General features: G+C 50.5%; 7 protein-coding genes across 7 annotated transcripts; 3 read left to right on the top strand and 4 right to left on the bottom strand.

The window, feature by feature from the left end:
- Nucleotides 1-3,796: 3,796 nt before the first annotated feature.
- LAJ45_11408 (uncharacterized protein) lies at nt 3,797-4,163 on the top strand (the record flags this gene model as incomplete). Its single annotated transcript, XM_046120916.1, has 2 exons — nt 3,797-4,054; nt 4,104-4,163. 2 exons carry the CDS (start codon nt 3,797-3,799, stop codon nt 4,161-4,163), a joined length of 318 nt encoding a protein of 105 aa, XP_045965878.1.
- Nucleotides 4,164-9,172: 5,009 nt separating this feature from the next.
- LAJ45_11407 (uncharacterized protein) lies at nt 9,173-12,917 on the top strand (the record flags this gene model as incomplete). Its single annotated transcript, XM_046120915.1, has 4 exons — nt 9,173-9,202; nt 9,267-9,309; nt 9,410-11,161; nt 11,593-12,917. 4 exons carry the CDS (start codon nt 9,173-9,175, stop codon nt 12,915-12,917), a joined length of 3,150 nt encoding a protein of 1,049 aa, XP_045965877.1.
- Nucleotides 12,918-15,818: 2,901 nt separating this feature from the next.
- On the top strand, nt 15,819-16,127 carry LAJ45_11406 (uncharacterized protein; the record flags this gene model as incomplete). Its single annotated transcript, XM_046120914.1, has 1 exon — nt 15,819-16,127. One exon carries the CDS (start codon nt 15,819-15,821, stop codon nt 16,125-16,127), a length of 309 nt encoding a protein of 102 aa, XP_045965876.1.
- A 1,349-nt stretch (nt 16,128-17,476) lies between these two features.
- On the bottom strand, nt 17,477-17,923 carry LAJ45_11405 (uncharacterized protein; the record flags this gene model as incomplete). The annotated part of the gene is made up of 1 exon (XM_046120913.1): nt 17,477-17,923. The coding sequence occupies one exon, from the start codon at nt 17,921-17,923 to the stop codon at nt 17,477-17,479; it is 447 nt and encodes a 148-aa protein (XP_045965875.1).
- Nucleotides 17,924-19,492: 1,569 nt separating this feature from the next.
- On the bottom strand, nt 19,493-20,437 carry LAJ45_11404 (uncharacterized protein; the record flags this gene model as incomplete). Its single annotated transcript, XM_046120912.1, has 1 exon — nt 19,493-20,437. The coding sequence occupies one exon, from the start codon at nt 20,435-20,437 to the stop codon at nt 19,493-19,495; it is 945 nt and encodes a 314-aa protein (XP_045965874.1).
- Nucleotides 20,438-20,503: 66 nt separating this feature from the next.
- On the bottom strand, nt 20,504-21,163 carry LAJ45_11403 (uncharacterized protein; the record flags this gene model as incomplete). Its single annotated transcript, XM_046120911.1, has 1 exon — nt 20,504-21,163. One exon carries the CDS (start codon nt 21,161-21,163, stop codon nt 20,504-20,506), a length of 660 nt encoding a protein of 219 aa, XP_045965873.1.
- A 590-nt stretch (nt 21,164-21,753) lies between these two features.
- On the bottom strand, nt 21,754-22,706 carry LAJ45_11402 (uncharacterized protein; the record flags this gene model as incomplete). The annotated part of the gene is made up of 3 exons (XM_046120910.1): nt 21,754-22,078; nt 22,136-22,471; nt 22,582-22,706. 3 exons carry the CDS (start codon nt 22,704-22,706, stop codon nt 21,754-21,756), a joined length of 786 nt encoding a protein of 261 aa, XP_045965872.1.
- Nucleotides 22,707-23,253: the final 547 nt, after the last annotated feature.

Raw genomic sequence — 23,253 nt, 5'->3', positions numbered from 1 at the left:
CCGATTGATGATTGAAATTAGTACGTTCAGTCAAATAATAACAATAATTCCTGTGTAAACCCTAACCCTTGCTAACGATACCAAGGAATTGGAGCCTTTCTGTCAGGGTCTACAATGGGAAAAGACACAAAAAATACCACAGGGGATGTGAAAGGAAGAAAGTGTACATTTCCAACAGACGTCACCCTGTAAGCCCATTTCCATGTGCCTTTTCCCAAACCTTTGTGTGGGAAATGTGCTAATTGATGCATTTCCACTCGTAGTAGAGACTTAAGTTCGCAGATGGCAGTTTTCATTGGCCGCAACCTGTGAGAAAAACCCGCAACCCAATAAAAAATAATGGTAGCTATCACAGAGCAGATTTTGGTGGCGGGGGCGGGGAGCGAGTCCAGTGGTAATAAAAGGAGCATCGAATTGTTAGATGTCACAATAACGGAGTAGATATTAGTGGAAGCGGCGGTTATACGTAACAGCTCCTATCGGGGTGCGGGCGTCATCGAATTTCTACGTGCATGTCGCTGTGGGTCCAGGCACCATAATAACAGAAGTAGTTCACGACCACAGAGGTTGTTATGATGGTGGCGGCGGGAAATTGTAAGCATTGTCTTGAAATGATCTGCTTGTTGCTCAAAGCTGTGGGTTCAGATGTCAATATCCCAGAGGCTGTTAGGTAGCGGCGGCAAGTATGGTGCGCCTACGCATGAAGGTAGCGGGTCGCGACAAAATCTCAAAAGTCTAAGGCTTCGTAAGGAAAAATGGTAAAAAAAAAAGCGGAAAGATAGAACCCTAGTTCAAGAGATGAAGTTTAGTTCTATTTTTGCAGATTTTTGATATCTGTCTGGGTTGTAAATCCTTAGGGATTTGAAATTGTGGATTTTTGTATGTAAAATGCGCCAAGACCGAACAGAGTGGAACAGTATTATACCCATTTATACCCCAAAAAGCTAACCTGACTGATCCGTGGCAGTAATGCAGCAGAATGGCTAGAAACGGGCCCCCCTATTGGCCCATGAGGCCCTATTGCAGCCATGATTGTTCCACTTCCGTATAAAACCATATCACCTTTATGAGTGTGCGCACCATAACTCTCAACGGTGCGCGGAGTTGTTGCTCAGAGATGGCACCCCAAAGATAAGGGTGACAGAGGCTGCTATTCTGGCGGTAGTAAATGTAGTTGCTGGTGTATACCCGAGTTGATGTGCGGATTTCAGTTGAATTCGGAGTGTCCAGACTTCATCATTACTTCTCAGCCACTGCGACGCCGATATGCAGGTTACTGAGGCCGTTCTGTTGGCTGCGGCGAGTTACCGAGAGCGGTGCAAGATATTTACAGAAATACTACTCGAGAAACTCAATGATCGCTTGAAGATTACTCCCGCCGTCCTGGTCGCCGCGGTGGGGAATATGCCACTCGAATGCGGACATGTCATAGGACTACTAGTATTTCTCTGACGTTTTTGAACTGGGCCATTATTGCATACACCCAAAATCATGAGTTTGGCGTATTTTTGTATGGCATGCAATATCAGTCGCGTCCACAAACGTCAGAGAAATACGAGTACTTCTCCGTCCCCACATGACAATATCATCAATGTCTCCGATGAGGTTCTATTAACTGCAATCTAGCGGCGGCTTTAGGGAGGGCCGGAAGCACTGCTTAAGAATTGTACCGGGATTTCAATTGGAGAGAATATTCTCCTTGAAATGATCAATGACACCAATGATACAGGGCCTTCTGCAAAACAAAGCGCGTATAATAAAAAGCATAGAGCAGACTACAGTTCTCGAAACTGACAGAGATACTGACTTTCCTCGCACACCGGGTATCTGGGGCTAGGGTTGGCTTAGTACTGTCTCGTGCCCAGCCTTCTTCTGATTGGTCAATAATCGGAGAAGCTGCGTGAGGTACAAACCTTGGCGCCAAGGAGTTTGGCTGGGCACGAGACAGGGCTTAGTATGGAGAAAGGGCTGCAAGTACGGCAAAGATAACGGCGGTTGCGAATAATGACTGATTCGGTCTAGATAGTCCCGATGGGTACGTGTAGGTCATAAGGGTAGAAACATAGGCTTGCACTTTCTTTATATCACTGTTTCAATTTGAATTCATAACTCTTGTGTGGTATCGTGTAAACGCAGGGATTTGAGGCGTAGAGATTGGAGAAAGCCATTGCAATTTGTTTTCTGTGTCAGAGTTCTGGAATAAGGTGTAGTCTTGTCCTCCACCGTTCTGGCGTGACGCTTGTCTTCTCCGTTCTGTTTTTTCTTTTCAAGTATTCTCTCGCAAGGGGATTTGTCAAGGCTTTGGGTGAGCGTGGAATGGCTATTGTCGCAAATAAATTCGCGCGGAGGGTTGCAACCAAATGTATCGATTTATTTCCACCGTCCAGATTGATCTACTTCATCTATGTCTGAGGTAAGACGATTTCGTCTGGAGATGGATAGCGGTCAACTAAATTATAAACCTGTAGGAACTCAGGACTGATGAGAGGGATAGCCAGTGATTTGACTGAGAAAGAAAACCCCTGATCATAGCGAGTATAGAGCGTTTCCACTAACATCAGACATCGAGAGAGAAGATCCGTTTCCTCAGCAGACGGCACTAGCTGATTCTTGACAACCTTTGTACTGCAGTGGTTGATCGACAAGAAACAAACACTTCCTGCCGGTCTGTACCACAATGAGAGTGCGATTTCCGGCAACGGAAACCGGGACTTTTAGTTCTCTCATTGATATGAAATGAATCATACGCCGCCTTCAACTATACGAACCCAGGATAGCGTCAAACCCCTACTAAAGAGTCAGGTTTGACGTCTTACGTGACCGGCCGCTGGTTCGGATCGATGCGGTAGCTATATGTAAGTTCAACTTGTACTGCTATTCACTGGCCCGTATTGACGGACACTGGGTGTTGACGGGAAGGGCCTTTTTGTCCCATAGAAGAATTCTAGAAGATACAAGTGGTTTGGTTGTTACACTCTGGTGTGATCCGTCACCCCCGTGAGCTATTGTGTGTAACAGTGGACGACTTCCCATAAGCAATAGAGCGCGTTCTATCGCCCAATAGACCTGATTTTGTCTTTCTATTAAATAGAACACGGATGTCTAAGAAATCTGATAGAGCACTGGGTCTATGGGATAGAATATTTTCTATCCGCTTGAATAGAACTTTGAGTACATTTACCTTCCTTCTTCGGTTAGAGCAGGGAACTAACTAGGAAAGCACTGCTACTGTACCTTATCTGTCTTAGAACAAGTCCGGCGAATAGAAAAATCTTACTTGCTCATGGGAACTGAATCTATCTAAGAACTACCTGCTATTGCAATAGAACGCGCTCTATTGCTTATGGGAAGTCGTCTAGTGGCGGCGGGCTCGTAGGAGACAACGATGATGTGTTGCACAACATTTGCGATCGACGTACTGCTATCCAGGTAGGTGGATAATTAGAGAATACGAGCCTCCATACACTCTGACCAAGGGCGTGGCAAATTAAACTATAGGCGGGATCAGTACTCGGGGTACTCAACTATTGAGAGGGTCATGTATCGTCAAGCACGAATATCGATTGGCGGGAAAAATGTTTGTATTACAATAAGTCCGTATATAGTCACCTACAACAAGCTATAGAAACAACTTATATGATATATATAAAAAAAAAAAAAAAAAAGCTATATATAAAAACACCTATCCTCCCCCGCTTTTCCTCATTGATTGATCCACCGCTCCACTGCTCCTGCAAAATAAATACTTCTGCACAGCCTATCGCCTAGCTCCCACGCCTCTATGTATCCCCACAAGATGATTTCCGTTCTCCTCCTTTCTGCCCTGAAGCCTTCCGCCAACGCCTGGGATCTCACTATCAACTACATCAGCTTTCCTGCTGTCACCTATACTGGTAGCGGTAATGTCGGCTGCCAAAATGTCACTCGCTATGCGGCAGTCGACAACTTTACATTGGACGCCACGGAACCACATATCGCATACCTGTATCGCGACGAGGGCTGTCGTGAGAGCGTGGCAGCTGGCAGCCTCGGGACTCATTCAGTTAATGGAGAGGTAGTGAGAAGGTACATGGTTTATAGGTGGAACTGATGGTTTGCTGTAGTGCGGGTGTAAGCATTGGTATCCGGGCGGGTTCTGTAAAGGGAATGAAGCCAGTGAGTGAGAGTCATTTGGGAGTTGATCACCGCTATTTGTGAAATGTCAAAAGGTATTCTTAAGTATTTTTGTATCGGGTGAATGAATTTTGTCAAATTCGCGACCTGGACCGCGCCACCTGTCCTAGCGAATTTTAGACGTCACGTGATATCAGATTGCGGGTAGAGGAACTATTGCGAGTAGAGGTACTATTGGGAGTAGTTGCGGGTAGAGAGGTACTAGACACTTTGCGTTCGCGAGGTCCGGCTCTCCAGAATGCAAAGAAACAGGGTGCAAGGTCCGGAAGTGCTTTTCACTTTACCTTTGGTATAGGCTCGTCCCCAACCCGTCTACTTCCATGCTTCCAGAGGACGAACGGGCTGAGTACGAGACGTCGACTACAGCGAGAGATAAAATTATTGTAGAAACAGGGGTCTAAAAACAGGGTTTCTGTGGCTGGGCAAGCCAATAAGACTCCTCCCATACTTCTACAATAATCTTACGATCAGCTATCTCGCACCATCAACTATCACTCACTCATCAAGAACCATCAACTAGGTATGTGTTCTGTCCACTCTTTAGGCTACATGACTACAGTCGAGTCTCCCTATAAGGGTACGTCGGGACCAAAATTTGGTACCCTTATAGAGCTGTTACCCTTATAGTAAGAGTAAATTTGTACCTACGAAGCCTAGTAAGGAACTAAAACACTTACCCTTATAGAGCGATTATTCATAGTAGGTAACCTTATAGGGAGATCCGACTGTAACTGTTTAAGAGAACTATACTACCTAAACGAAACAGTGAAACTGCCGAACGAACAAAACGATGCGGCTAAACGAAACGGTGAAGGGGTGCGGAGGCTATACAAAGGTTTCTGAATAATATATTCACATCCTTTTGTACTGTAAACTCGAACTGTTTGGCAGTATCCAGAATCAGAACGAAACGACGAGACGGAAACGAAACGCGGAAACGAGACAGCGGAACGCCGAGGTACCAGATCGATTTGTTTGATATTTTATCGGGCACTTCTACCCCTGAGACTCTTTCTCCTACTCCTAGTAAAAAGAAAGATGACCCTTGGGAGGCATGCGAGGATAGGGCCTTGGCCAAACAGGTCCTGGCCGAGCACCCTATTCTCAACAAGGTTGGGAAAAGGGAGGACAGGTGATAGTGGGATGTGGATAATTTGACGAAAGTGGGAATTACGCGCTCTTGGGTTTCCTGCAAGCACCGTATGGAGCGACTGGTCAAATGGCACAGGGGAGAAGGTCTGATATTGGAATAGTTCTATCCCTGGGGGTTAGTGCAGGTAAAATTTCTTTTGCAAATTATACTGTAGGGTGTGTTATAATAAACATACCCGACAACAAGGGGTAAGTTCTTCTCCGAATGAGGTATCGTAAAATCTGAGTTCGTTCGGACGGTTGCCAAGAGGATAGATTAACAGAAGAACCGAAAAATATCACCCTTAAAGGACGGGATTAGAGCCTTTTACGGCAGGATTGCAGTCAATGATTGTAGAAACCGGGTCTAAAAACGTGGTTTAATACATGCTGTACTAATAAAAGTACCTTCTTCCATGTATTATCAGTGACATATATAAATTGACCAGAGGAATAATCGAGAGCATTAAGCCATATGTAACAATACTAGTCCTAGTTAGTGCCTCTCGCCATACCCTGAATCGTAGGCTCCGCTACACACACCCTTTGTCCAATCACAGCACAATCTCACTCCATCCCCTCCTAAGTACACCAGCTAGACAGGCCATTCTGTAGAGGACTCTATATACTAAATTCCCCCGAACGTGATGTTTCCCTGTGCAAGCCTCCTAGACTCCTTTTCATTCCCCCCCGCGAGTAAATCGCCAACAAGTGTGCAGTCCGCTGTTTAAGTAGGTGCAGTGTTACAGTGTTGGAGGTGTACACAACTGACCAATTAGTTCCCCACATAACCTCCACTCACTCAACCTACGAGGGTAACTTGGGTTCCATTGCTGTCAGCTTATGGAGGCCTCTGATCGAGTGGATAATGTGGATAACAGCACGTCTACTGGCTACTCTGTGTAACAGCCCACCAATTCCATGCCGGAAGGCCGTCCTACCGTTCACCGCCGCTAACCCCGTGAGATCAAAGTTGTGTGAAGATATCTGATGTAGCTCAATGCCATACAACCGATAGCTGGAGAGATAATATCTGGACGGAGCTGGCGAAAATTCGGGTTTTGCGGTATTCTTGTCTCGCTCGCCACGTTGAGCTAATGCAGCCCTGTTTAGCAATTATCAGTGAATTTGATTGGCTTTCTGGTTATTGGTGTTCAGAGAAGAAAAGAAAGTCATCCACAGAGGTGCGTGCATGGACCAAGCTGCCAATTTGACTGTGTCGTCTAAGGGATAGATATCCCTCTACCTTCTCGTCAATCCATGCAATATCGATCGTATTCGAAGAGGTATGGGTCTGCGGGGGTTGGTTGAAGGTGAACCTCGCCGTGGTTTGCCGTATCAGCCACTTGCGCATTTGTTATCTCTTTTTCTGCACTTTATGTAGGCCACCTCTCGCTGGTCTGGACTCTGTGCTTGAAGATCAGAGGGCTGAGCATCACACTCTTTTCGATGAATGTTTGCTTTTGTGTACTTTGTTTTCTCCTTCGTCTTCTGTTAATGCTGCCACCTTATCCCTGGGACAGGTGCGACATGCAGACCCCACAACTCCCTGATCGAGGTATGGCTGCTGCCACCACCAGCGGGGAAATGATCAATGTTACAGAGGCAAAGTCACTTAGTCACCCACATAGCTTCCTCGTCAGGAATTCGGGGAATCTGTATGTCACACCAGCCCAAGGCCGGATAATAGAGGAATAAATCTTTTATCGAAGATCTGTAGAGAGAACGAGATCTGTTGGTAAAGAACACCGAAATTTCTTTTTCCTGGCGTGGCAGTATTTAACTGGCAGACGAAGGGATACTCGCTGGTTATCGATCCGGGAGGATCCAATTGCTGCTGCGCGCGGTGTCTCATGGGGGAAACAGATTTGAGCATGCGCAGGTTATGTCTCAAAAGAGTCACCTGTTGATGGTTGGGGTTAATGGCTGGATAATGCGCGCTGAGTTGCCTGACTCGCGGGGAGATGGGTTCAGTATGAGGTTTTTTTACCATTATTTTTTCTATGCCCGGTATTTATGAGGTGTGTGTGAAGTATGCCTAGCTCATGATCAGTACGGAGAAACATTCAAAATCTTCTCTGGCGCTGTTTCATATGCACGTCTATATGGATTAGGCTACCACCACGGTCGAGTCGGCAGCTATGGCAGATTATCCGGCCGAGTAGAGGGTTGGTGTCCATTGAAACTAGAAAGATATTGTTCGAACTAAAAGCGATACATAGCAGATTGTACACAGTTCGGCCTCGATAAGGTTACCTGTTATATGAATCATCACCCCATAAGGTTGAATAATTACCCCAAAAGGCTACCCCCTAGTATCTCTTCGTCTGGCAGGCTGACCATTTTTCGTGGTGGCCGGAAGACCCCGGAACGCTCGGCAGATGTCTCAAAGAGTTTAGCAATGATAGGTCAATGATCAATTAAATGGGTATTCTCTATGATACAAATCAAAGCAAACATCGACGCATACAGAGGTTTTGGAAAAGAGCAATATGTGCGGGTCTGTTTAGCTCTTTTACCAAACCCATTTACAACTCGGCCTCCATTTTTCCACTAAGTCGCGAAGTCGCCAGTTACCTGTTTCCGTTCTTGGGTTGCGGGAAGAAGAATTGTACTTTGTTTCTCTGACTTTCATTACCGGCATGGTGGCTTAATTAAGGATCCGATATCTAGGCTAGATTTATGTCTTTTGAGGAAAAAGTTCACTTTCCTAGTAGAACTCAAGGTAATTGGGCCCTACCGCTACTGTACCTCCAACGAGCTCTGAATCTCTGTAATTTGCATTATGCATAGCAAAAGCCTTTATTGTTGACATCCCTGTTAATACTCCTGTTGCGGTCTTCATCGCCGACTTGACCAACTACCTTACTAACCCGGGGAGGGGGGGGGAAAAACCTTTTGGAAATTGTTGCCTATACTCCCCATGGTTGGCGAGGGTCTGCAGTACGTTGATAACCTTCCCTTGTCAATGGAAATATTTGGCATAATGTTGGTCACTGTAATGGCCAACGAGTACTCTACTTTGACCGATTTTTGTTATTTGATTCTATTTTTGATAAAAGGTACTGTATATACTGGAACACAGTTGGTGTAGTCTAGCACTACAGCGCATCAACTTAGTGCTCAACCGGCCAGGCTAGGGTTGGGATGAGCAGCTGATACGAGTTCAGGCTTTTTTTCTCTCTTCTTTTCTTTTGTTGGGCGGAAAACTTGTACATACATACATACTGTGGACCTAAAAGGCGCACCTTAAAAGCTTAATTCAGTAGAGTAGGTATAGAGTACATGTATATTGTTAATGCGCACAGCATCGGATTCAGAGCATGTCCCGTCCTACAGGCGGTGCGCGTGTGGGGTCGAGAGAAAGCTGGGTACTGGAACCTCTAACCACACCACCACCACAGAGATTCGTCCCTTGCGGTGAGACACCCCGTCGCAGCAACCAACCACCTCACATCGCGACGCGGAGCTGAAAAGCGCAGAAGCCATACACTGCGCGCGGGACTCACTGGGTGCGGTGCCGCATGGCCAAGTGTCGTTTGAAATTTCTATCTGTATCTGCGCTTGGGGGGAGGGTGCGATATGGGAGGGTGGGAGGGTGGGAAGGGGTTGGGAAGGCCGCGGGGGGGGGGGGGGGGGGGACACAGGAGAGGAGGGGAGCCGCGGGGGAAGGGGGAAGAAGTAATTTAATAGCTAGCCCTGCTGCTGCTGTCTGAATGCTCTTATCCCCAGCTAATTGTCGACAGTGGCAGCTCAGAGTAGGGCATTGCTCGCCGCGTTTAATCCTGACTTTGAATATTATATCCAAGATAGATATACAACCCCACACACTACGACGACTGCCGGAATTCGGCGTGAGAGATAAAATATGTCCAACATGTTGGGGTATGAGCTGAACGTAAGCCTCCCCTTCCGAGAATCAGGATGGTATGATGGTATACAATTGCTAATACATCCCTAAGGCTGGGAGTGTCTTGTCCATCATCAACGCCGGCATCATCATGAGTACGATTCCTTGTCCCCGCCGGCCGCCGCCCCTCCCTCAGTCCCCTCCATCTCCCCCTCGCACCAAACTGTACTAACAGCGCCCCCCCCCGCCCTCTAGTCCAATACACTTTGCCCCTCTTCCTCGGCATCCTCCTCGCTGGCGTGATCGATAACGCCTGCTCCGCCAACACCTGGTCCGTCATCTCCACCCTTCTCCACAACTCCTGGTTGCACGCCGTCCTCCGCTCCGACAGTGTTCCCAGCAAGTACATTGCACGCCCCGTCCTGCTCATCTCCTACTTGAGCATCGCCGCGGCGGGTCTCATGACCCTCACCAGTGTTCTCATTCCGCTCGGCGTCAGAGACGATTACAAGGGCCTCGACGTTCCCGGCCTGCGCTTCGAGCTGGCTGTGGACAACGACTCGTTCTCCCTCGGGACCGCCGAGCGAAACGAGTATTCACTGACGAGGGTGTGTGGCGCGAGCGATGATAGGTGTCCAGGGCAGGAGAGCGAGACGGGGGAGGAGGAGGAGGGCAGATTCGAGGTCGCGCCGTGGAAGCCAGTGATGACGGCGGAGGATGACAGTCCGGTATGGGTGGAGACAAGCACGAGGTCGAGCAGCAGCAGAGCGAGCACGAGGGCGAGCACCAGCAGAACGAGCACTAGCACGAGCGCCAGCAGAACGAGCACCAGCACGAGCACGAGCACCAGCGTTGGAACGAGTACTACTACCACGTCAACGGCCCCCGTCTCCAGTGCCCCGCCCACGGCCGCCGTGACCCAGGAACCGCCGGTAAGTGAGACGGCCCCCGTCTCCAGTGCTCCGTCGACGGCCGCCGTGACCCAGGCGGCCCCCGTCTCCAGTGCTCCGCCAACGGCCCCCGTGACCCAGGCGCCCCCCGTGAGTGAGGCGGCCCCCGTGAGTCAGGCGGCCCCCGTGAGCGAGGCCGCCCCCGTGAGTGAGGCCACCACCGTGAGTGAGGCGGCCCCCACGAACCAGGTGGCGGCGCAGTCGGAAGTCATCACTGCGGCAACTACTACTGCTGGCGGCAACGCCAGGAACGCCATGCAGGTGGTCACCATCGACTTCAGGCCTACCTCCGCCCCCCGTCCCCGCCTCGCTCGCCGTGCAACCGTGAAAAAGTACCGCATCGGCGGGGAGGTGCCCGCGCCCCTGTTGAGACTGTTCGGAAACACGTCCAGCTACGGCGAGAGCGTGGCGAGTGTCTTTGACATCCAGTTCCGCAACTACCTTATCCTCCAGAAGGACGAGCATAGGCTCTCCAATGGGCTGCGCTACGCCATCGGGCAGTTCCGCTTCCTGGAGACGCTCGTCCTGAGCCAGGGCTACAAGCTGATCGAGGGGCTGATTGTGAATACGCAGGGCGGCGGCGGCGTGGGCTTCCGGACGCATGCGGTTCCGGACCGCGAGCGGAAGAGGTATGGTGCGAGCTGGGAGGAGACACTGCTCTGGGTGACGCCGGAGACGGTGTGTGTGCCGAATAATGTGAGCATGCGGGTGACCACGAATGACGAAGGCGGGTCGACAAGCGTGTTGGTGGACACGGGGGGATTCAGCGGGCTGGCGGGGGCGCAGGATCCCGAGGTGCCAGCGGATGTGGAAGGCGTGCCGGACCTGGCGGGCAGGGCATGGAGCGGGGCGTACTTTTTCAATAAGGATGTGGCGGCGGCGGTGGGGGCAGGCGGGGGGGGACAAGGGAGGAAAGAGTTTGATATTGAGGGAACCGGTCTGTGGACTGAGACTCTGAGGACTGTGGGTGAGAGTCTGGGAAGTAGCCTGTTTGCAGTGCATCGGATGCCGCTGGGGGCGAGCATTGTGGGTGGAACACAGAATAGTACGAGTATTGGTAGGTTTTCCCTCTGGTCACTGACAGCTTGATTTCTCTCTTTCTCACCCCTTGCCCCGCTCTTCCTCCTCCTTATCCTGTGACTGCCTTGCACCCTGTCGTTGGCGGTTGTTTGCATTAGATCCCCCTCCATCCTGGTTCTTGGTAGACTGCAAATTTACCCCCCTCCTATGAGCACCAGACGATATGTCTTTTTCCGCTCACCCCGACATTCCCTCCTCACATGCCCCCCCGCCTCCCTCTCGTTGCCGGCCTGACCTATCATTTGCACTTCCCCGCTCTCCACCCTTCCTGTTTTCCTCCACTGCCATCCCCCCCCCCCCCTTCCCCTATAACTAGCAACCTGACCTATCATTTGCACTCCCTCGCTCTTCTCCCCTCCTCTTTTTTTCCACAACCCCCGCTGACTTCCCCCTCCCTCCTCCTCCCAGACACTCACTGCGCTGGCTTCACCACCGACACGCCCTCCGGTGCCCCCCTCGTCACCTGCGGCCTCATCATTGGTGCCCCCCGCCGCGACGACGGCCAATCGACCACGCTCTCCGGCGCCTACAACTACCCGCTGTACACCTGCGCAACGGCCATCCGTGCCTCCCTGCGCACCACAAACTTCACCTCCACGGGCGCCACCCGCAACCTCGCCTCAGTTACCGTCAACAACACTACCCTCACTGCCTCACCGCCCCTCTGGGGCGTGGAGACACGCGCCAACCTCACCGCCGCCCTCATCAGCCCGCTCTGGGGCCCACTGCACCCCGACCATGAGAACGCTGCAAACATGACGGCCCGTCGAGCGCCCTTCCTGTACCTGCCTGCCGGCCAGGGTGGGAACGGCATCACAGATTCCCTCGCGGGGACGGGGGCGTACCAGTATGCGGCGAGCTTTATGTACATGGATACCAGCCCGATGACGCCGGATTATAGCGGGAGGACCAACTATGCAATGTTTCGCCAATGGGACCGGGTTACGGCTGACGCGGGGAGCGCCGCCGAACTGCCGGGCCTGATCTGGACAGACGTGTTTGCCAACTTGGCCACGAGTGTGTCTACGGGCGGTAAGGGGGTCGGGCTCGTGCGCGTGGATTACCACGTGGTGCGGTATCAAGTGCGGTATGCGGTGCCCGGCATGCTGCTGGTCCTCCTGTGGCTCAGCGTGCTTGGGGCCGCGGTAGTGTTGTGGGTGAGGCGGCGGGTGAGGTTAAGGCAGGTGCGGCTGCTGCTGAACCAGCTGAGTACGGGGAGGCTGGTGGTGAACATGTTGGCTGGGGGAAGGAATGGGGCGCTGCCGCCAAAGCAGTGGGCGAAAGAGATGGGCAGGACGGTGGTGGGGCTGCATTATTGCCACGCCGACGGGGGGGAGGTATCGTCGCAGGATGGGATGGCGGTCCAGTTTGTGGGGGGGCGGGAGGAGGAGAGGGATAGCTCTTCTCACGGCTGGTGGCCAAGCTGCATGCCGGGCAGGAGGCAGGGCAGGAGGCCGGAATTGACACCGGACGAGACGCTGGACGACGGGCGGCCCAGGAGGACGGACTGGACGCCGGGTAGGAGGCCGGACTGGATGCCGGTCCGGTTTGAGAAGGGGTTGACGGAGGGGCGGGATATGATGAGAGATACAAAATCGAGCGAGAAGGTGCCGGTGGAGGGGTGGGACACGAGTAGTGAGATAACAAGCAACACGCTGGCCCAGTTTGTGAAGTTGCCGGTGGAGGCGCCGGAGGATAGGAGGGTGATGGATATGTTGATCCGCAGGCCGTAGTGGCGTGTTCGTGTGCGCGTGTGGGGGGGGGGGGGGGGGGGAAAGGTTCTTTTGTTTCGCATGGAGGCAGCTTGCATGCAAAAAGATTGAGTTGGTATTCCACGAGGCTTTCTTTTATCTCAGTTTAGGGGTGCTTGCACAAGTAGTTCCGTCTTCGTTTTTGTATCGGTTCTTGAGGCGTGATTCGATAAACCTGTTTCTGTTCTTGCTGTTGATAGCACATTTTTGTTTTTTAAATCATGTAGTTTGAATTGATTCTAGGTACAAAACTCTGCATGCAGTCATAGACTATGGCATAAAAATACCTCTCCCTGACTAGAACACAAATGACATGACCCCAGAAGAACAAAGGAAATGTAAAGAAAGATTACTGCATTAACAAACTGACTGATGCCTAGGAAAGCTGGCCCCCTTTGGCGGCCCATGTCCAACATAGGAGATCCTTCCTGTTGGTTTTTAATAACCTGTTGCCCTTTGAGGGTTTTGTGGGAGTGTGTGGTTCTGTGTTACGGTGGTGGGCTTGCAATGGCTAGGTGGAGGAGGTAGGGGAGCTGAGGGAGCTTGACGTCTCAGATCCGGACAGGAGGGGGGAGATGTGATTCTTCCTTATAAGTTCGTCTTCGTGGCGGTGATGAAGGCTCCTAGAGCCAGTGTGTTAGTGTGGTTGCTCCAGATCTCTTCGAGGGTATTGATTCCTGGTAGTAGTTGGAAGCATTGGCTTGCTTTTGCTTGGCATGAGATGATGGCATGTTCGGTGGTTTCGGAGCCTTCGCCGCATCTGTAACACGTGTTGGGGAGTTGGAGGTTGAGCCATGATTTGTGGCCTTTGAGGTAGTTTTTTTGGGCTCTAATGTGGTGGATTCGGATGGCTGTGAATTTGTACAGCTCCATGAAGGGTTCAGGGCTTGTGGTTAGGCGGAGGGAGTAGTAGGGGGGTGTTGGGAAGTTGTGTGCCCAATTGTTCAGTATTTGTTCTTTTGATTGTTTTGGGAGAAGTTTGTGGTTGGTTCCTCTTGTAACAGGGTTGTGGAGGAGAGAGCAGAGGTGTTCAATTGGGAGGTAGGCTACTCCTTTTGTTGCGGTTGAGTTTCACTTCTTAGATGGGTTTGGGCAGCTGCATAGGAGGCGGATATGGGAGGGGACTCTGTCGGGGGTCAGGGTGGAGAATGAAGGGTGGCAGCGACCTGTGACAGGGTTGTTGAGAGGGTGTGTGAGTAGGACACGGATAGCGAATCTTGTTTTTAGGTAGTGGATGTAGTTGACGAGGGGGAGGCGGTGAGCTTCGGCTCAGAGTACTCGTCGGTTGGTCGACCTGAAGCAGCCTGTTGCCCATCTGAGTACTAAGTTTCAAAATTTATTCATGGCCTTGAGGGAGCTGGTGGGGGTTAGGACGGGTGCCCTGTATGTGAGCATTGGGCGGATGGCTAGTAGGGCGATCTTTCTCCAGTTAGCTAAGGAGAGGCCCTTGGCAGGGGAGGAGAATCTCTAGAGGGTTCCGAGGCTGGCTTACACAGAGGCTGGGCGGCGAATGAAGTGGGTGTTTGGGTTGAAGTTAGGAGACAGCCAGAATCTGACCCATCTGACTTGGTGTCCTGGGTGGAAGATCTGGTTGTCAAGAGTGATGGGGAGCCTACAGATTGTCGACTTGTCTTTGGGGGTTCACCAGCGCATGAGTTCGGTTTTGGGGATTGAGAGGGTGGTATTCTGGGTGGCTGTGATGGTTGTGATGGCCCTGAAGGGTTTACTGTTGACAGCACGTCTCACTAGTATATATATATATATGCTGGGGTGTGTAATGTGGGTCTCGGAGGGTTCTGATTGGTTTTTCTTTTTCTTTTTCGTTGTTTAATTCATTTATTGCATGGATTTTGATTGGTTCAGCGTTGGGTGTTTTCTTTTAATGAAATATTCATCAGGACCAGTGCATAAAATGGGTGGTTATGCCCGATTGTACTGTTTCCTTTACTGTTTGTGCTGCTATTGAGTGATGATAATAATATATTGGCGCTCTTCGTTGTTGATTTCACCATTCCCGCCCCCCAAACACCAGAACTGGCCGGTATAGATTAATATAGATCAATGATTGCTTCTCGTCTGTGCACAAAGGAGGCCTCAGGGTGGATAAGACTTGACCTACGTTTTCGACCAAGAGCTAAGCTTAGGGAAGTTGAGCTCTTGTATCGATGACTCATGTCATATATTTTTACGGGATAAAACCTCTCCTACACGCTGCGGTTCCTCGTGAAATAGGGCGCTCGGCACGTTTCATAGTCTCGGAAAATTCTCATCATTTCATTTTAGTATTTGTCATTGGCGTATGATTTATTTCCCTTTTAGTAATTTTATTACTCACACGTCTATGACTCATTCTATTTCTTTTATACTACCTCTCTTTAGTATAAATACGGGTCATTCCCCTTTAGATAGAAATTCAACACGATAAATTACTTGACTTCTGCTACATACTTTCTCTAGGTTATGAGCTCGGAGACCACTCACGCTTATACACCTTTCACTATTTTTACCACAAAGTACACCTTCTCATTTCACTTTCAATCATCATCAGCAAGCTCGCCTATTACCCAGGACGCAGCCCCTGCGTCCTGGCGGGCATTCTGCGCTACGAGCGCCCAGCGCATCTGGCACCGCCAGAGTACAACCTTTGCGCCAGGCTCCGCCGCAGGACCGTCCCACTCTCTGGGACCGGCAGGAGATATGGCTCACGTCCGGAGGGCACTCGCCAATGCGCTGGTCGCTTGGGCCGCCATGAGTTTCCCTCTCCCTCCTGAGATGCTAGGATGGAGCGACTCCGGCGCCCACAGCACCTATGGAACTTTTGCTTCTTTTGATTACGTCAGTAGTACACGCGAGCACTTCTCAATGCTCTCACAGTTTTCTTGAATGCTCTCACGGCACCGCGAATGCTCCCACAAATGCTCCCACAAATGCTCCCGCGAACGCTCCCGCGAACGCTCCCGCGAACGCTCCCGCGAACGCTCCCGCGAACGCTCCCGCGAACGCTCCCGCGAACGCTCCCGCGAACGCTCCCGCGAACGCTCCCGCGAACGCTCCCGCGAACGCTCCCGCGAGGGCTCCCGCGAGGGCTCCCACGAGTGCTCCCGCGAGTACTTTCGCGAGTGCTTCCACGAGTGCTTCCGCGAGTGTCTCCGCGAGTGCTCCCAGAGCACTCACCAAGGCTCACAGAGCTGAGGCATTTGTCATACCCACTCAAGATGAGGCAACCCTCACTTTGCCTCCTTTGGATTGATATGCCCTCCTCAATGGATAGAAAGGCCGCACCAGTCCCTCAAAAGATATCTAACGTGGGTATCCTCAACGCCGCTGTACGGTCAGTTGCGGGATACTGATACGGGCACTATCCTGTATACTGGTGATGACTACCCAACCTTTGATGGACGTGTATGTTTCTGTCGATTAGTGAAAGGCATAATTAGCTTTGAGGTTGAGGCCACGGTACGGCTCGTCTGAAAAGCTCAATGTCCATGCATAAGCAGCAAATCTGGACTGGCATTGCCCTCCTGGAGCGAGCTTGCTGGATAGCTAGACTCAGATACTGAGCGGCCAAAACTTTATCTCCTTCTTCCAATCCGCATGCATAGCAGAACGACACGAATTTTGAATTAGAGAGTCCAATTCGGTCTAACATTCTTAGAGCTCTCAAGGATGCCCTCATGGCTTTACAAGTATTCAACTAAATTCACTCCATGTACGCAAGTCTATCCTAGTATTTACCAACCAATTAGCAGTCTCCACCTCAAACAAATGGGGCATTCCCAATATACTCCGAATATTAATGATCCACATCCTCTTCCTTCTTCTCCTACAACCTTCAGGAGCCCATGTGAGCTATCAGCGATACCACGATCCTTTGCCTTGAGTAGCTCCACTATACATAGTCTATGTGCTCACCCCCCACTGTTCCGCAGCTTGAACAAAGTCTCGACACGTAATGGTAAGCATCCCCGAAACACTTCCCACTCCTCTGAGGAAGCTATCGACCCCCATACCCAATCCTTTCTTATTTTCTATTTCCTAAAAGCCGCGTTTCCCGTACACCTGATATTGTGAACTTCGTACACCTCAGGTCTTTGGAAGATTGGTATTGGAACCTGCAAACATGTGAACACCTCCACCAAGCGCTCTAAAATGCTCTCAGAGCTTCCGGCAAAGCTTTGAGAACATCCCATATCCTCTGTATACTCCTTTATCAGGCGATATAATGTGGTATGACTTATTTGCAGTCTATCCACAATATTGAAAAGTCTTTCCGATTTCGTGGAGGGGTTGCAAAGACGTTTTAGAGGCAGTCGGCCTTCTACTATGGATCGTTCATTTGGTGTTTTTTTCCAGTCCTCGATTTTAAAAATCTCAAGTAACTCCTTCAGGTTATATCGATGGCTCCAAAGGATGTCCTCAGTGCTCTCAGGACCTCTAACAATGTCTTTCAGATTCAGAATTCGAATCTCTAACGCTAACCGCCGCCCCCCATAGTCTAGTATTTGCGTTGCAGCATCGACCTTGTTGAATACTCCGTATGCCTATTTTATCTGACCTACATTGGCTAGTTCGCTGATGTCAATGGAGTACTGTGGAATGCTCCCAAAGTGCTCGACATGTTCCCGATAGTGCGTTAACACATGCAATTTGATGAAGTTGAAGTGAGCCCTTTCGCGTATCTCGCGAATCTCCTCCAAACCTTGCTGAACGCTCTGGGGGCCTGAGGTCTTCAAGGCTTTTGTCCGATCTCTCGCATCCTTAACCGTCCTCTTGTACGCCTTGAATTCTAAAAAGATATTCTTGTGCTTATGGAAATCCTCGAGATAGCTCTCCATATAATTCAGTGTGCTCGTCGTATGACTCCCATACTGTGCCATTAAGTGGAAGTCGATTAAGCCTTGTACATATTTCAATGCCTTTGCGAAGTCGCCCCTGACAGCCACCCCCGGGTTTCTCAAAGCATCCGCGAGTACTCCAAGAACGACCATCAGCAAACTCTGGGATTCCTCAGGGCGCAGAGCCTACGCCCTGGGTGCTAAGAATGCCAGGTGTCGCCAGGGTAAAGTGCTCTTGCCAGGCGTCGCCAGGGTAGAGCTCCCACGCCAGGCATCACCAGAGCATAATGCTCATGCCAGACGATACATTCCCATGCCCGACGCCTCCTGAGCACTATTTTCCCTCTCTGGCAGCACCAGGGCGCATAATCGTCTATATACTCCAACAGAGACTGGCTCCAAGCAGAGCACTCGCTTCATGCAGAGCACTCGACACAAGCAGAGCACTCCGACAGAGCACTCGATCCTAGCAGAGCACTCGCCCAAGCAGAGCACTCGCTCCAAAAAGAGCACTCGCTCCAAGCAGTACCGAATAGTCCTCCTAATGAGCTTTTTTTTACGCTCGCTAATGCTGCTGTCTACAGAGTGCTCCGAGCGATATCACCTATATCTCCAGAGCACCTAGCAATGCTCTCTCCGCGATCTTCTCTAGGCGCATTGCGCACCTTCACGCATCAGGAACGTCCAGCCAATGTGGTGCACGTCCTAAGAGTACCCGGCAATGCTCTCCCCGCCATGACATGCCTGGGGTATGCATCCTGCGTCTGGATAACGATCAACGAATGAGTCTCTGCCCAGTGACTGGCAATGAATCACGGACGCGTCGGGGGTCACCAGGAGACAGCGTCAGCACCCTGACAGCACTCATCAGTGCTATCTGCACCAGGAGAGCATTCTCACCGGGCTGCCCGCCAGACACCGCCGGAGTATATCGCTCACGCCAAGACAGTCTTCGTCAACATGGTTTTCCAGGCACTGCTAAGCCCAAGTCTGGAGAGCACTGACCAATGTTCGTAGAGCTACCAAAACATCTTTGATAATACTATTCAAGGTGGGACATCCCCTACTTACACCCATATGAATCGATAAGCTTTCTTCAAAGGCAAGGTAGGCATCGCCAGTCTCTCAAACAATATCTTACGTGGGTATTCTTCACGCCGCTGAACGGTCAGTCACGGAATACTGATACGATCACTGTCGTGTATACTGGAGATGGCTACCAAACCTTTGATGAACGTGTATGTATCTGTTGATTCGTGAAAGGCATAAGCCTGGAGGTTGAGGCCATGGTACGGCTCGTCTCAAAAGCTCAATGTCCATGCCTAAGCAGCAACATGGACTGGAAAAAGGTGCAGGATGATTTTACTAGTCGGAAGACCAATGCCTGCCTACCGCGTCCTCCTGGGGCGAGCTTGCAGGATAGCCAGACTCAGATACTGAGCGGCCGAAACTTACCTCCCTCTTCCAATCCCCATGCTTAGCAGAACGATACCTATTTGAATTAGACAGTCCTATTGGGTCTAACATTCCACTCGTAGAGCACTCGCCACTGCCCTCAGAGCATTCACTGAATAGCACCCGGTATTCCTCTAATATCACTGGATAGCACTCGGTATTCCTCTCATATCACTGGATAGCACTCGGTAATCCTCTCACGTCACTAGTTAGCACTCGGTAATCCTCCCATATCACTGCATGGCACTCGGGAATGCTTTACAGCATTTAACTGAATTCATTCCACGTATGCAAATCTATCCTAGTATTTACCAGCCAATTGCCAGCATCCACCTCGAACAAATGGGCCATTCCTAATATACTCCGAATATTCACGACCCACATCTTCTTCCTCCTCCTACTAAAGACTTTCAGCAGCCCATGTGAGCTATCAGCGATACCACGATCCTTCGCCTCAAGCAGCTCAACTACACATAGTCTATGTGCGCGTCCTGTGCTATCCCGTACCTTGAACAGAGCCTCCACTCGTCCTGGTAAGCGTTCCCGAAACACTCCCCACTGCTCTGAGGAACCTACCGATACCCATGCCCAATCCTTTCTTATTTTCCCCTTCCTAGAAGATAATGTTCCCGTACACCTGATATTGTGAACTTCGTACACCTCAGGTCTTTGGAAGATTGGTATTGGAACCTGCAAACATGTGAACACCTCCACCCGACGCTCCAAAATGCTCTCAGAGCTTCCGGCAAAGCTCTGGAACCATCCCGCATCCTCTGCAAACTCCTTTATCAGGCGATACAGCGTGATATGGCTCATTTGCAGTCCATCTGCCACGTTGAAAAGTCTTTCCGATTTCGAGTAGGGATTGCAAAGACGCTTCAGGGGCAGTCCGCTTTCTACTATTGAGCGTTCATTCGGCGTTTTCCTGCGGTCCTCGATTTTGAAAATGTTGAGCAACTCCTTGAGGTTATCCCGATGGCTCAAGAGGATGTCGTCAGTACTCTCAGGACCTCCGACGCTATCTTTCAGATTTAGAATTCGGATCTCTAACACCAATCGCCTCCCTCCATAGTCCAGTATCTGTATCGCAGCATCAGCCTTGTTGGACACTCTGTAAGCTTCTTTTACCTGCCGTACATGGGCAAGCTCACTGACGTCCGTGGAGTATTGAGGAATGCTCCCAAAGCGCTCAACGTGCTCCCGGTAGTGCATTAAGACGTGCAATTTGATGAAGTTGAAGTGCGATCTTTCCCGATTCTCCCGGATCTCCTTCAAGCCTCATTGGGTGCTCTGGAAGCATTGCTGGGTGATCTGGGAGCTAGTTACTGCTTTCGTTCGATCTCTCGCATCCTTTAACGTCTTCTTGTACGCCTTGAATTCTAAAAAGATATCCTTGTGTTTATGGAAATCCTCCAGATAGTTCTCCATATAGTTCAGTGTGCTCGTTGTATGACTCCCATATTGCGCCATTAAGTGGAAGTCTATTAGGCTTCGAACACATTTCAACGCTTTTGCGAAGTCGCTCCTGGCAGCCACTCCCGGGTTTCTCAGAGCAGCCGCGAGTGCTCTCAGAACGACCCGCCCCAGATTGCGCATCTCTTTCCCTTGCCATTGGGTGGTAGAACGATATGCTTTGTTTGGTACTGCCAGCACAGGGTAAGGCGCAATCGAAGCCCAAGCGCTGTCGAACTCCTTCAATCGGTGATGCTTCTTCAAGAAACCCTGAATCCACTCCATCATGTGCTTCAACATCCCCAGGTAGATATTGTGCAATATGTCCGGTTTATTGAGATCGTACGGATTAACCCTCGGCATACCCCAGAAAGCATTGAAGAGTGTTTTGACCAATCTCGCAACAAGGTATTCTACCGGTTCCAGGTTGCCCGGATTCTCGCTAAATAGCTGTACTCTCTCCCTGTAGTCTTCGGGACTGCGCATAGAGCTTCAACGAGTGCTCCCAAGATTGTGAAACTCCACCTCGCATCTTGGGAAAGCACTAGTGCTAATGTGTTGCAAGTTTGAATTCTCGGGTTGGTCAGCGATCCAGCCCGAGAGCACCGGAAAGCATAGTCGTTCGTAGCCATCGGCGTATTTGATTAACTCGCCCTCCTGAGAGCACTCGCGAATGCTTTGAAAGATCTCCCCAAGAGCGCGGTGCAGCGCCATTTGACTCTGACGTCGTAAAACGGAGTTAGCGAGTGTTGTAATCTTCCCGAGCTTCGGTGGCACAGGTAGAAGCCCTAGGAGAATGAATGAATGCCCTGTGGGCTTGGTGCGCACCGACGACTTGATGTTCCCGATGGTAAAATAGATTGGCCAGGCTTTCTTGTCCCCGCTAAAATTTGTCAGATGTGTGCCATCCGACGCGCAGATAATTGGTACGACAGTGGACCCCTCCGGTAACGTATTCTATCGAGAAAGCATTAGCGACATCTCCTGTAGTACTCGGATTTCAAGTTGAGAGGGCGAAGCCTATGGACCTGTATCTCCCACCATCAATCTCCTGTATGCATTTCCCCGTACAATCGCTAGCCAAATTCATTATGCTCCACTACCGGCGAGTACACCAATGACTCCCGGAAGGCACGTTGCCCCAAAAGATATCGGACGACTACCATTGGATCCCGGTAGTAGTAAGAGATCTTCTCCCCCCCAATATCCACCTCCGAATGATTCCAGCTCGACTTTCCCAATATGTCCTTCATTTCCTCCAGCCTCTTGATACAACCTCGCCCAGTGCTGGAGGAGCACTCGTCACTGCTTGGCGGAGCGTGTAGAAAGAAGCTGTCGATGTTTCCCTGGAAGGTTTTGGACAGTACGAAATACCTTGCCATTCTGAACTCGTATGCTGACCTGAATGGGTGCTATGGGTATCGGAGAAGGCTCTGTCAGTATTCGTCGTAGTCCTACAAGCGGTAAAGTGGTTCCCCAGCACCCTCATAAACTGTTGTAGATGCCTTATGTCCATTTAAATCGCCGTCTGCCTCTTCCATCACGAAATATGATTCAGATTCTATGTCCGAATTGTTACCAGAAACTTGGTCAAAACTATCCGACTCCGAAGCGTAATGCGTGTCTGAATAGCAGTCGGGAATGCTCTCTGGGCTTTCATCAGTGTAGTCGGGAGTCTCCGCAGGTTGATCGTGCTCCAGGAGCGAATATTGGTTTCCCAACCATTCATCTGCTTCCAGAGGATGGATCGTTCGAAGATGTCTGTCAAAGTTGGCGGAGGAGCTGTACTTCTTGCTGCAAAAAGGGCAAGACGATTTCATTGAATTCGAGAATTTGCAGTCTGCCAAGGCTGAGGAGGCTCTTTCCTGCAGGTGGTGCAGAGTGCTCTAATAGCAATTAGTCACCACATGAGGCTCTCGCTGCCAAGCGGTTGTGCAGAGTGCTCTACAAGCGATTTGTCACCCCATGCGGAGTGCTCGCCAAAGCGCTCGCCAAATGATTGTGAGCCTTGCGCTCGCACCTCCACCATAGCGAGGCAGATTTTCACGTCATACATCTCCAACCGAATAATGCAAACACAAACCCCAACACAAATACAACAGGAAGAAACAACAATCACCACAATCACGCCGACAGCGATGCCATGTTCTACCCTCTGAGCACTCGCACACTCTCTGTGAGCACTCGCGGATGCTATTCAGATCGAGAGACTATTCTCAGCACCAAATTCAACACCAATATCGACTACAATCTCAAAGGATAGATTCTCTCCGACTCAGCTTCCTAGCGCACAGAGCACCGATACCAACAAGAACACAAACACCAACCCAACACCGGAATGCTGCCGACACCACTATCGATGCTACCATCAGAGCATCCTCGAGTACGCCTAGAGCATTCATCTACGCCATTTCAAATTGAATCAAACCACCATAGCATTTTCGAGTACGCCTAGAGCATTCATCTACGTCATGTGTGGGAGCAAACATTCAGCACGGTAGGAGCACCCGAGGGTGCTCGTACAGCACCCTCGAGTGCTTCTATAGCAATCTCAAATGCTTATATAGCATATGGTG

The sequence above is a fragment of the Morchella importuna genome (genome assembly GCF_003444635.1).
Source record: "Morchella importuna strain M04M26 chromosome Unknown Morimp01GS067, whole genome shotgun sequence".
Taxonomy (NCBI): Eukaryota; Fungi; Ascomycota; class Pezizomycetes; order Pezizales; family Morchellaceae; genus Morchella; species Morchella importuna.
This window is presented reverse-complemented; position numbering and strand designations above follow the sequence as displayed.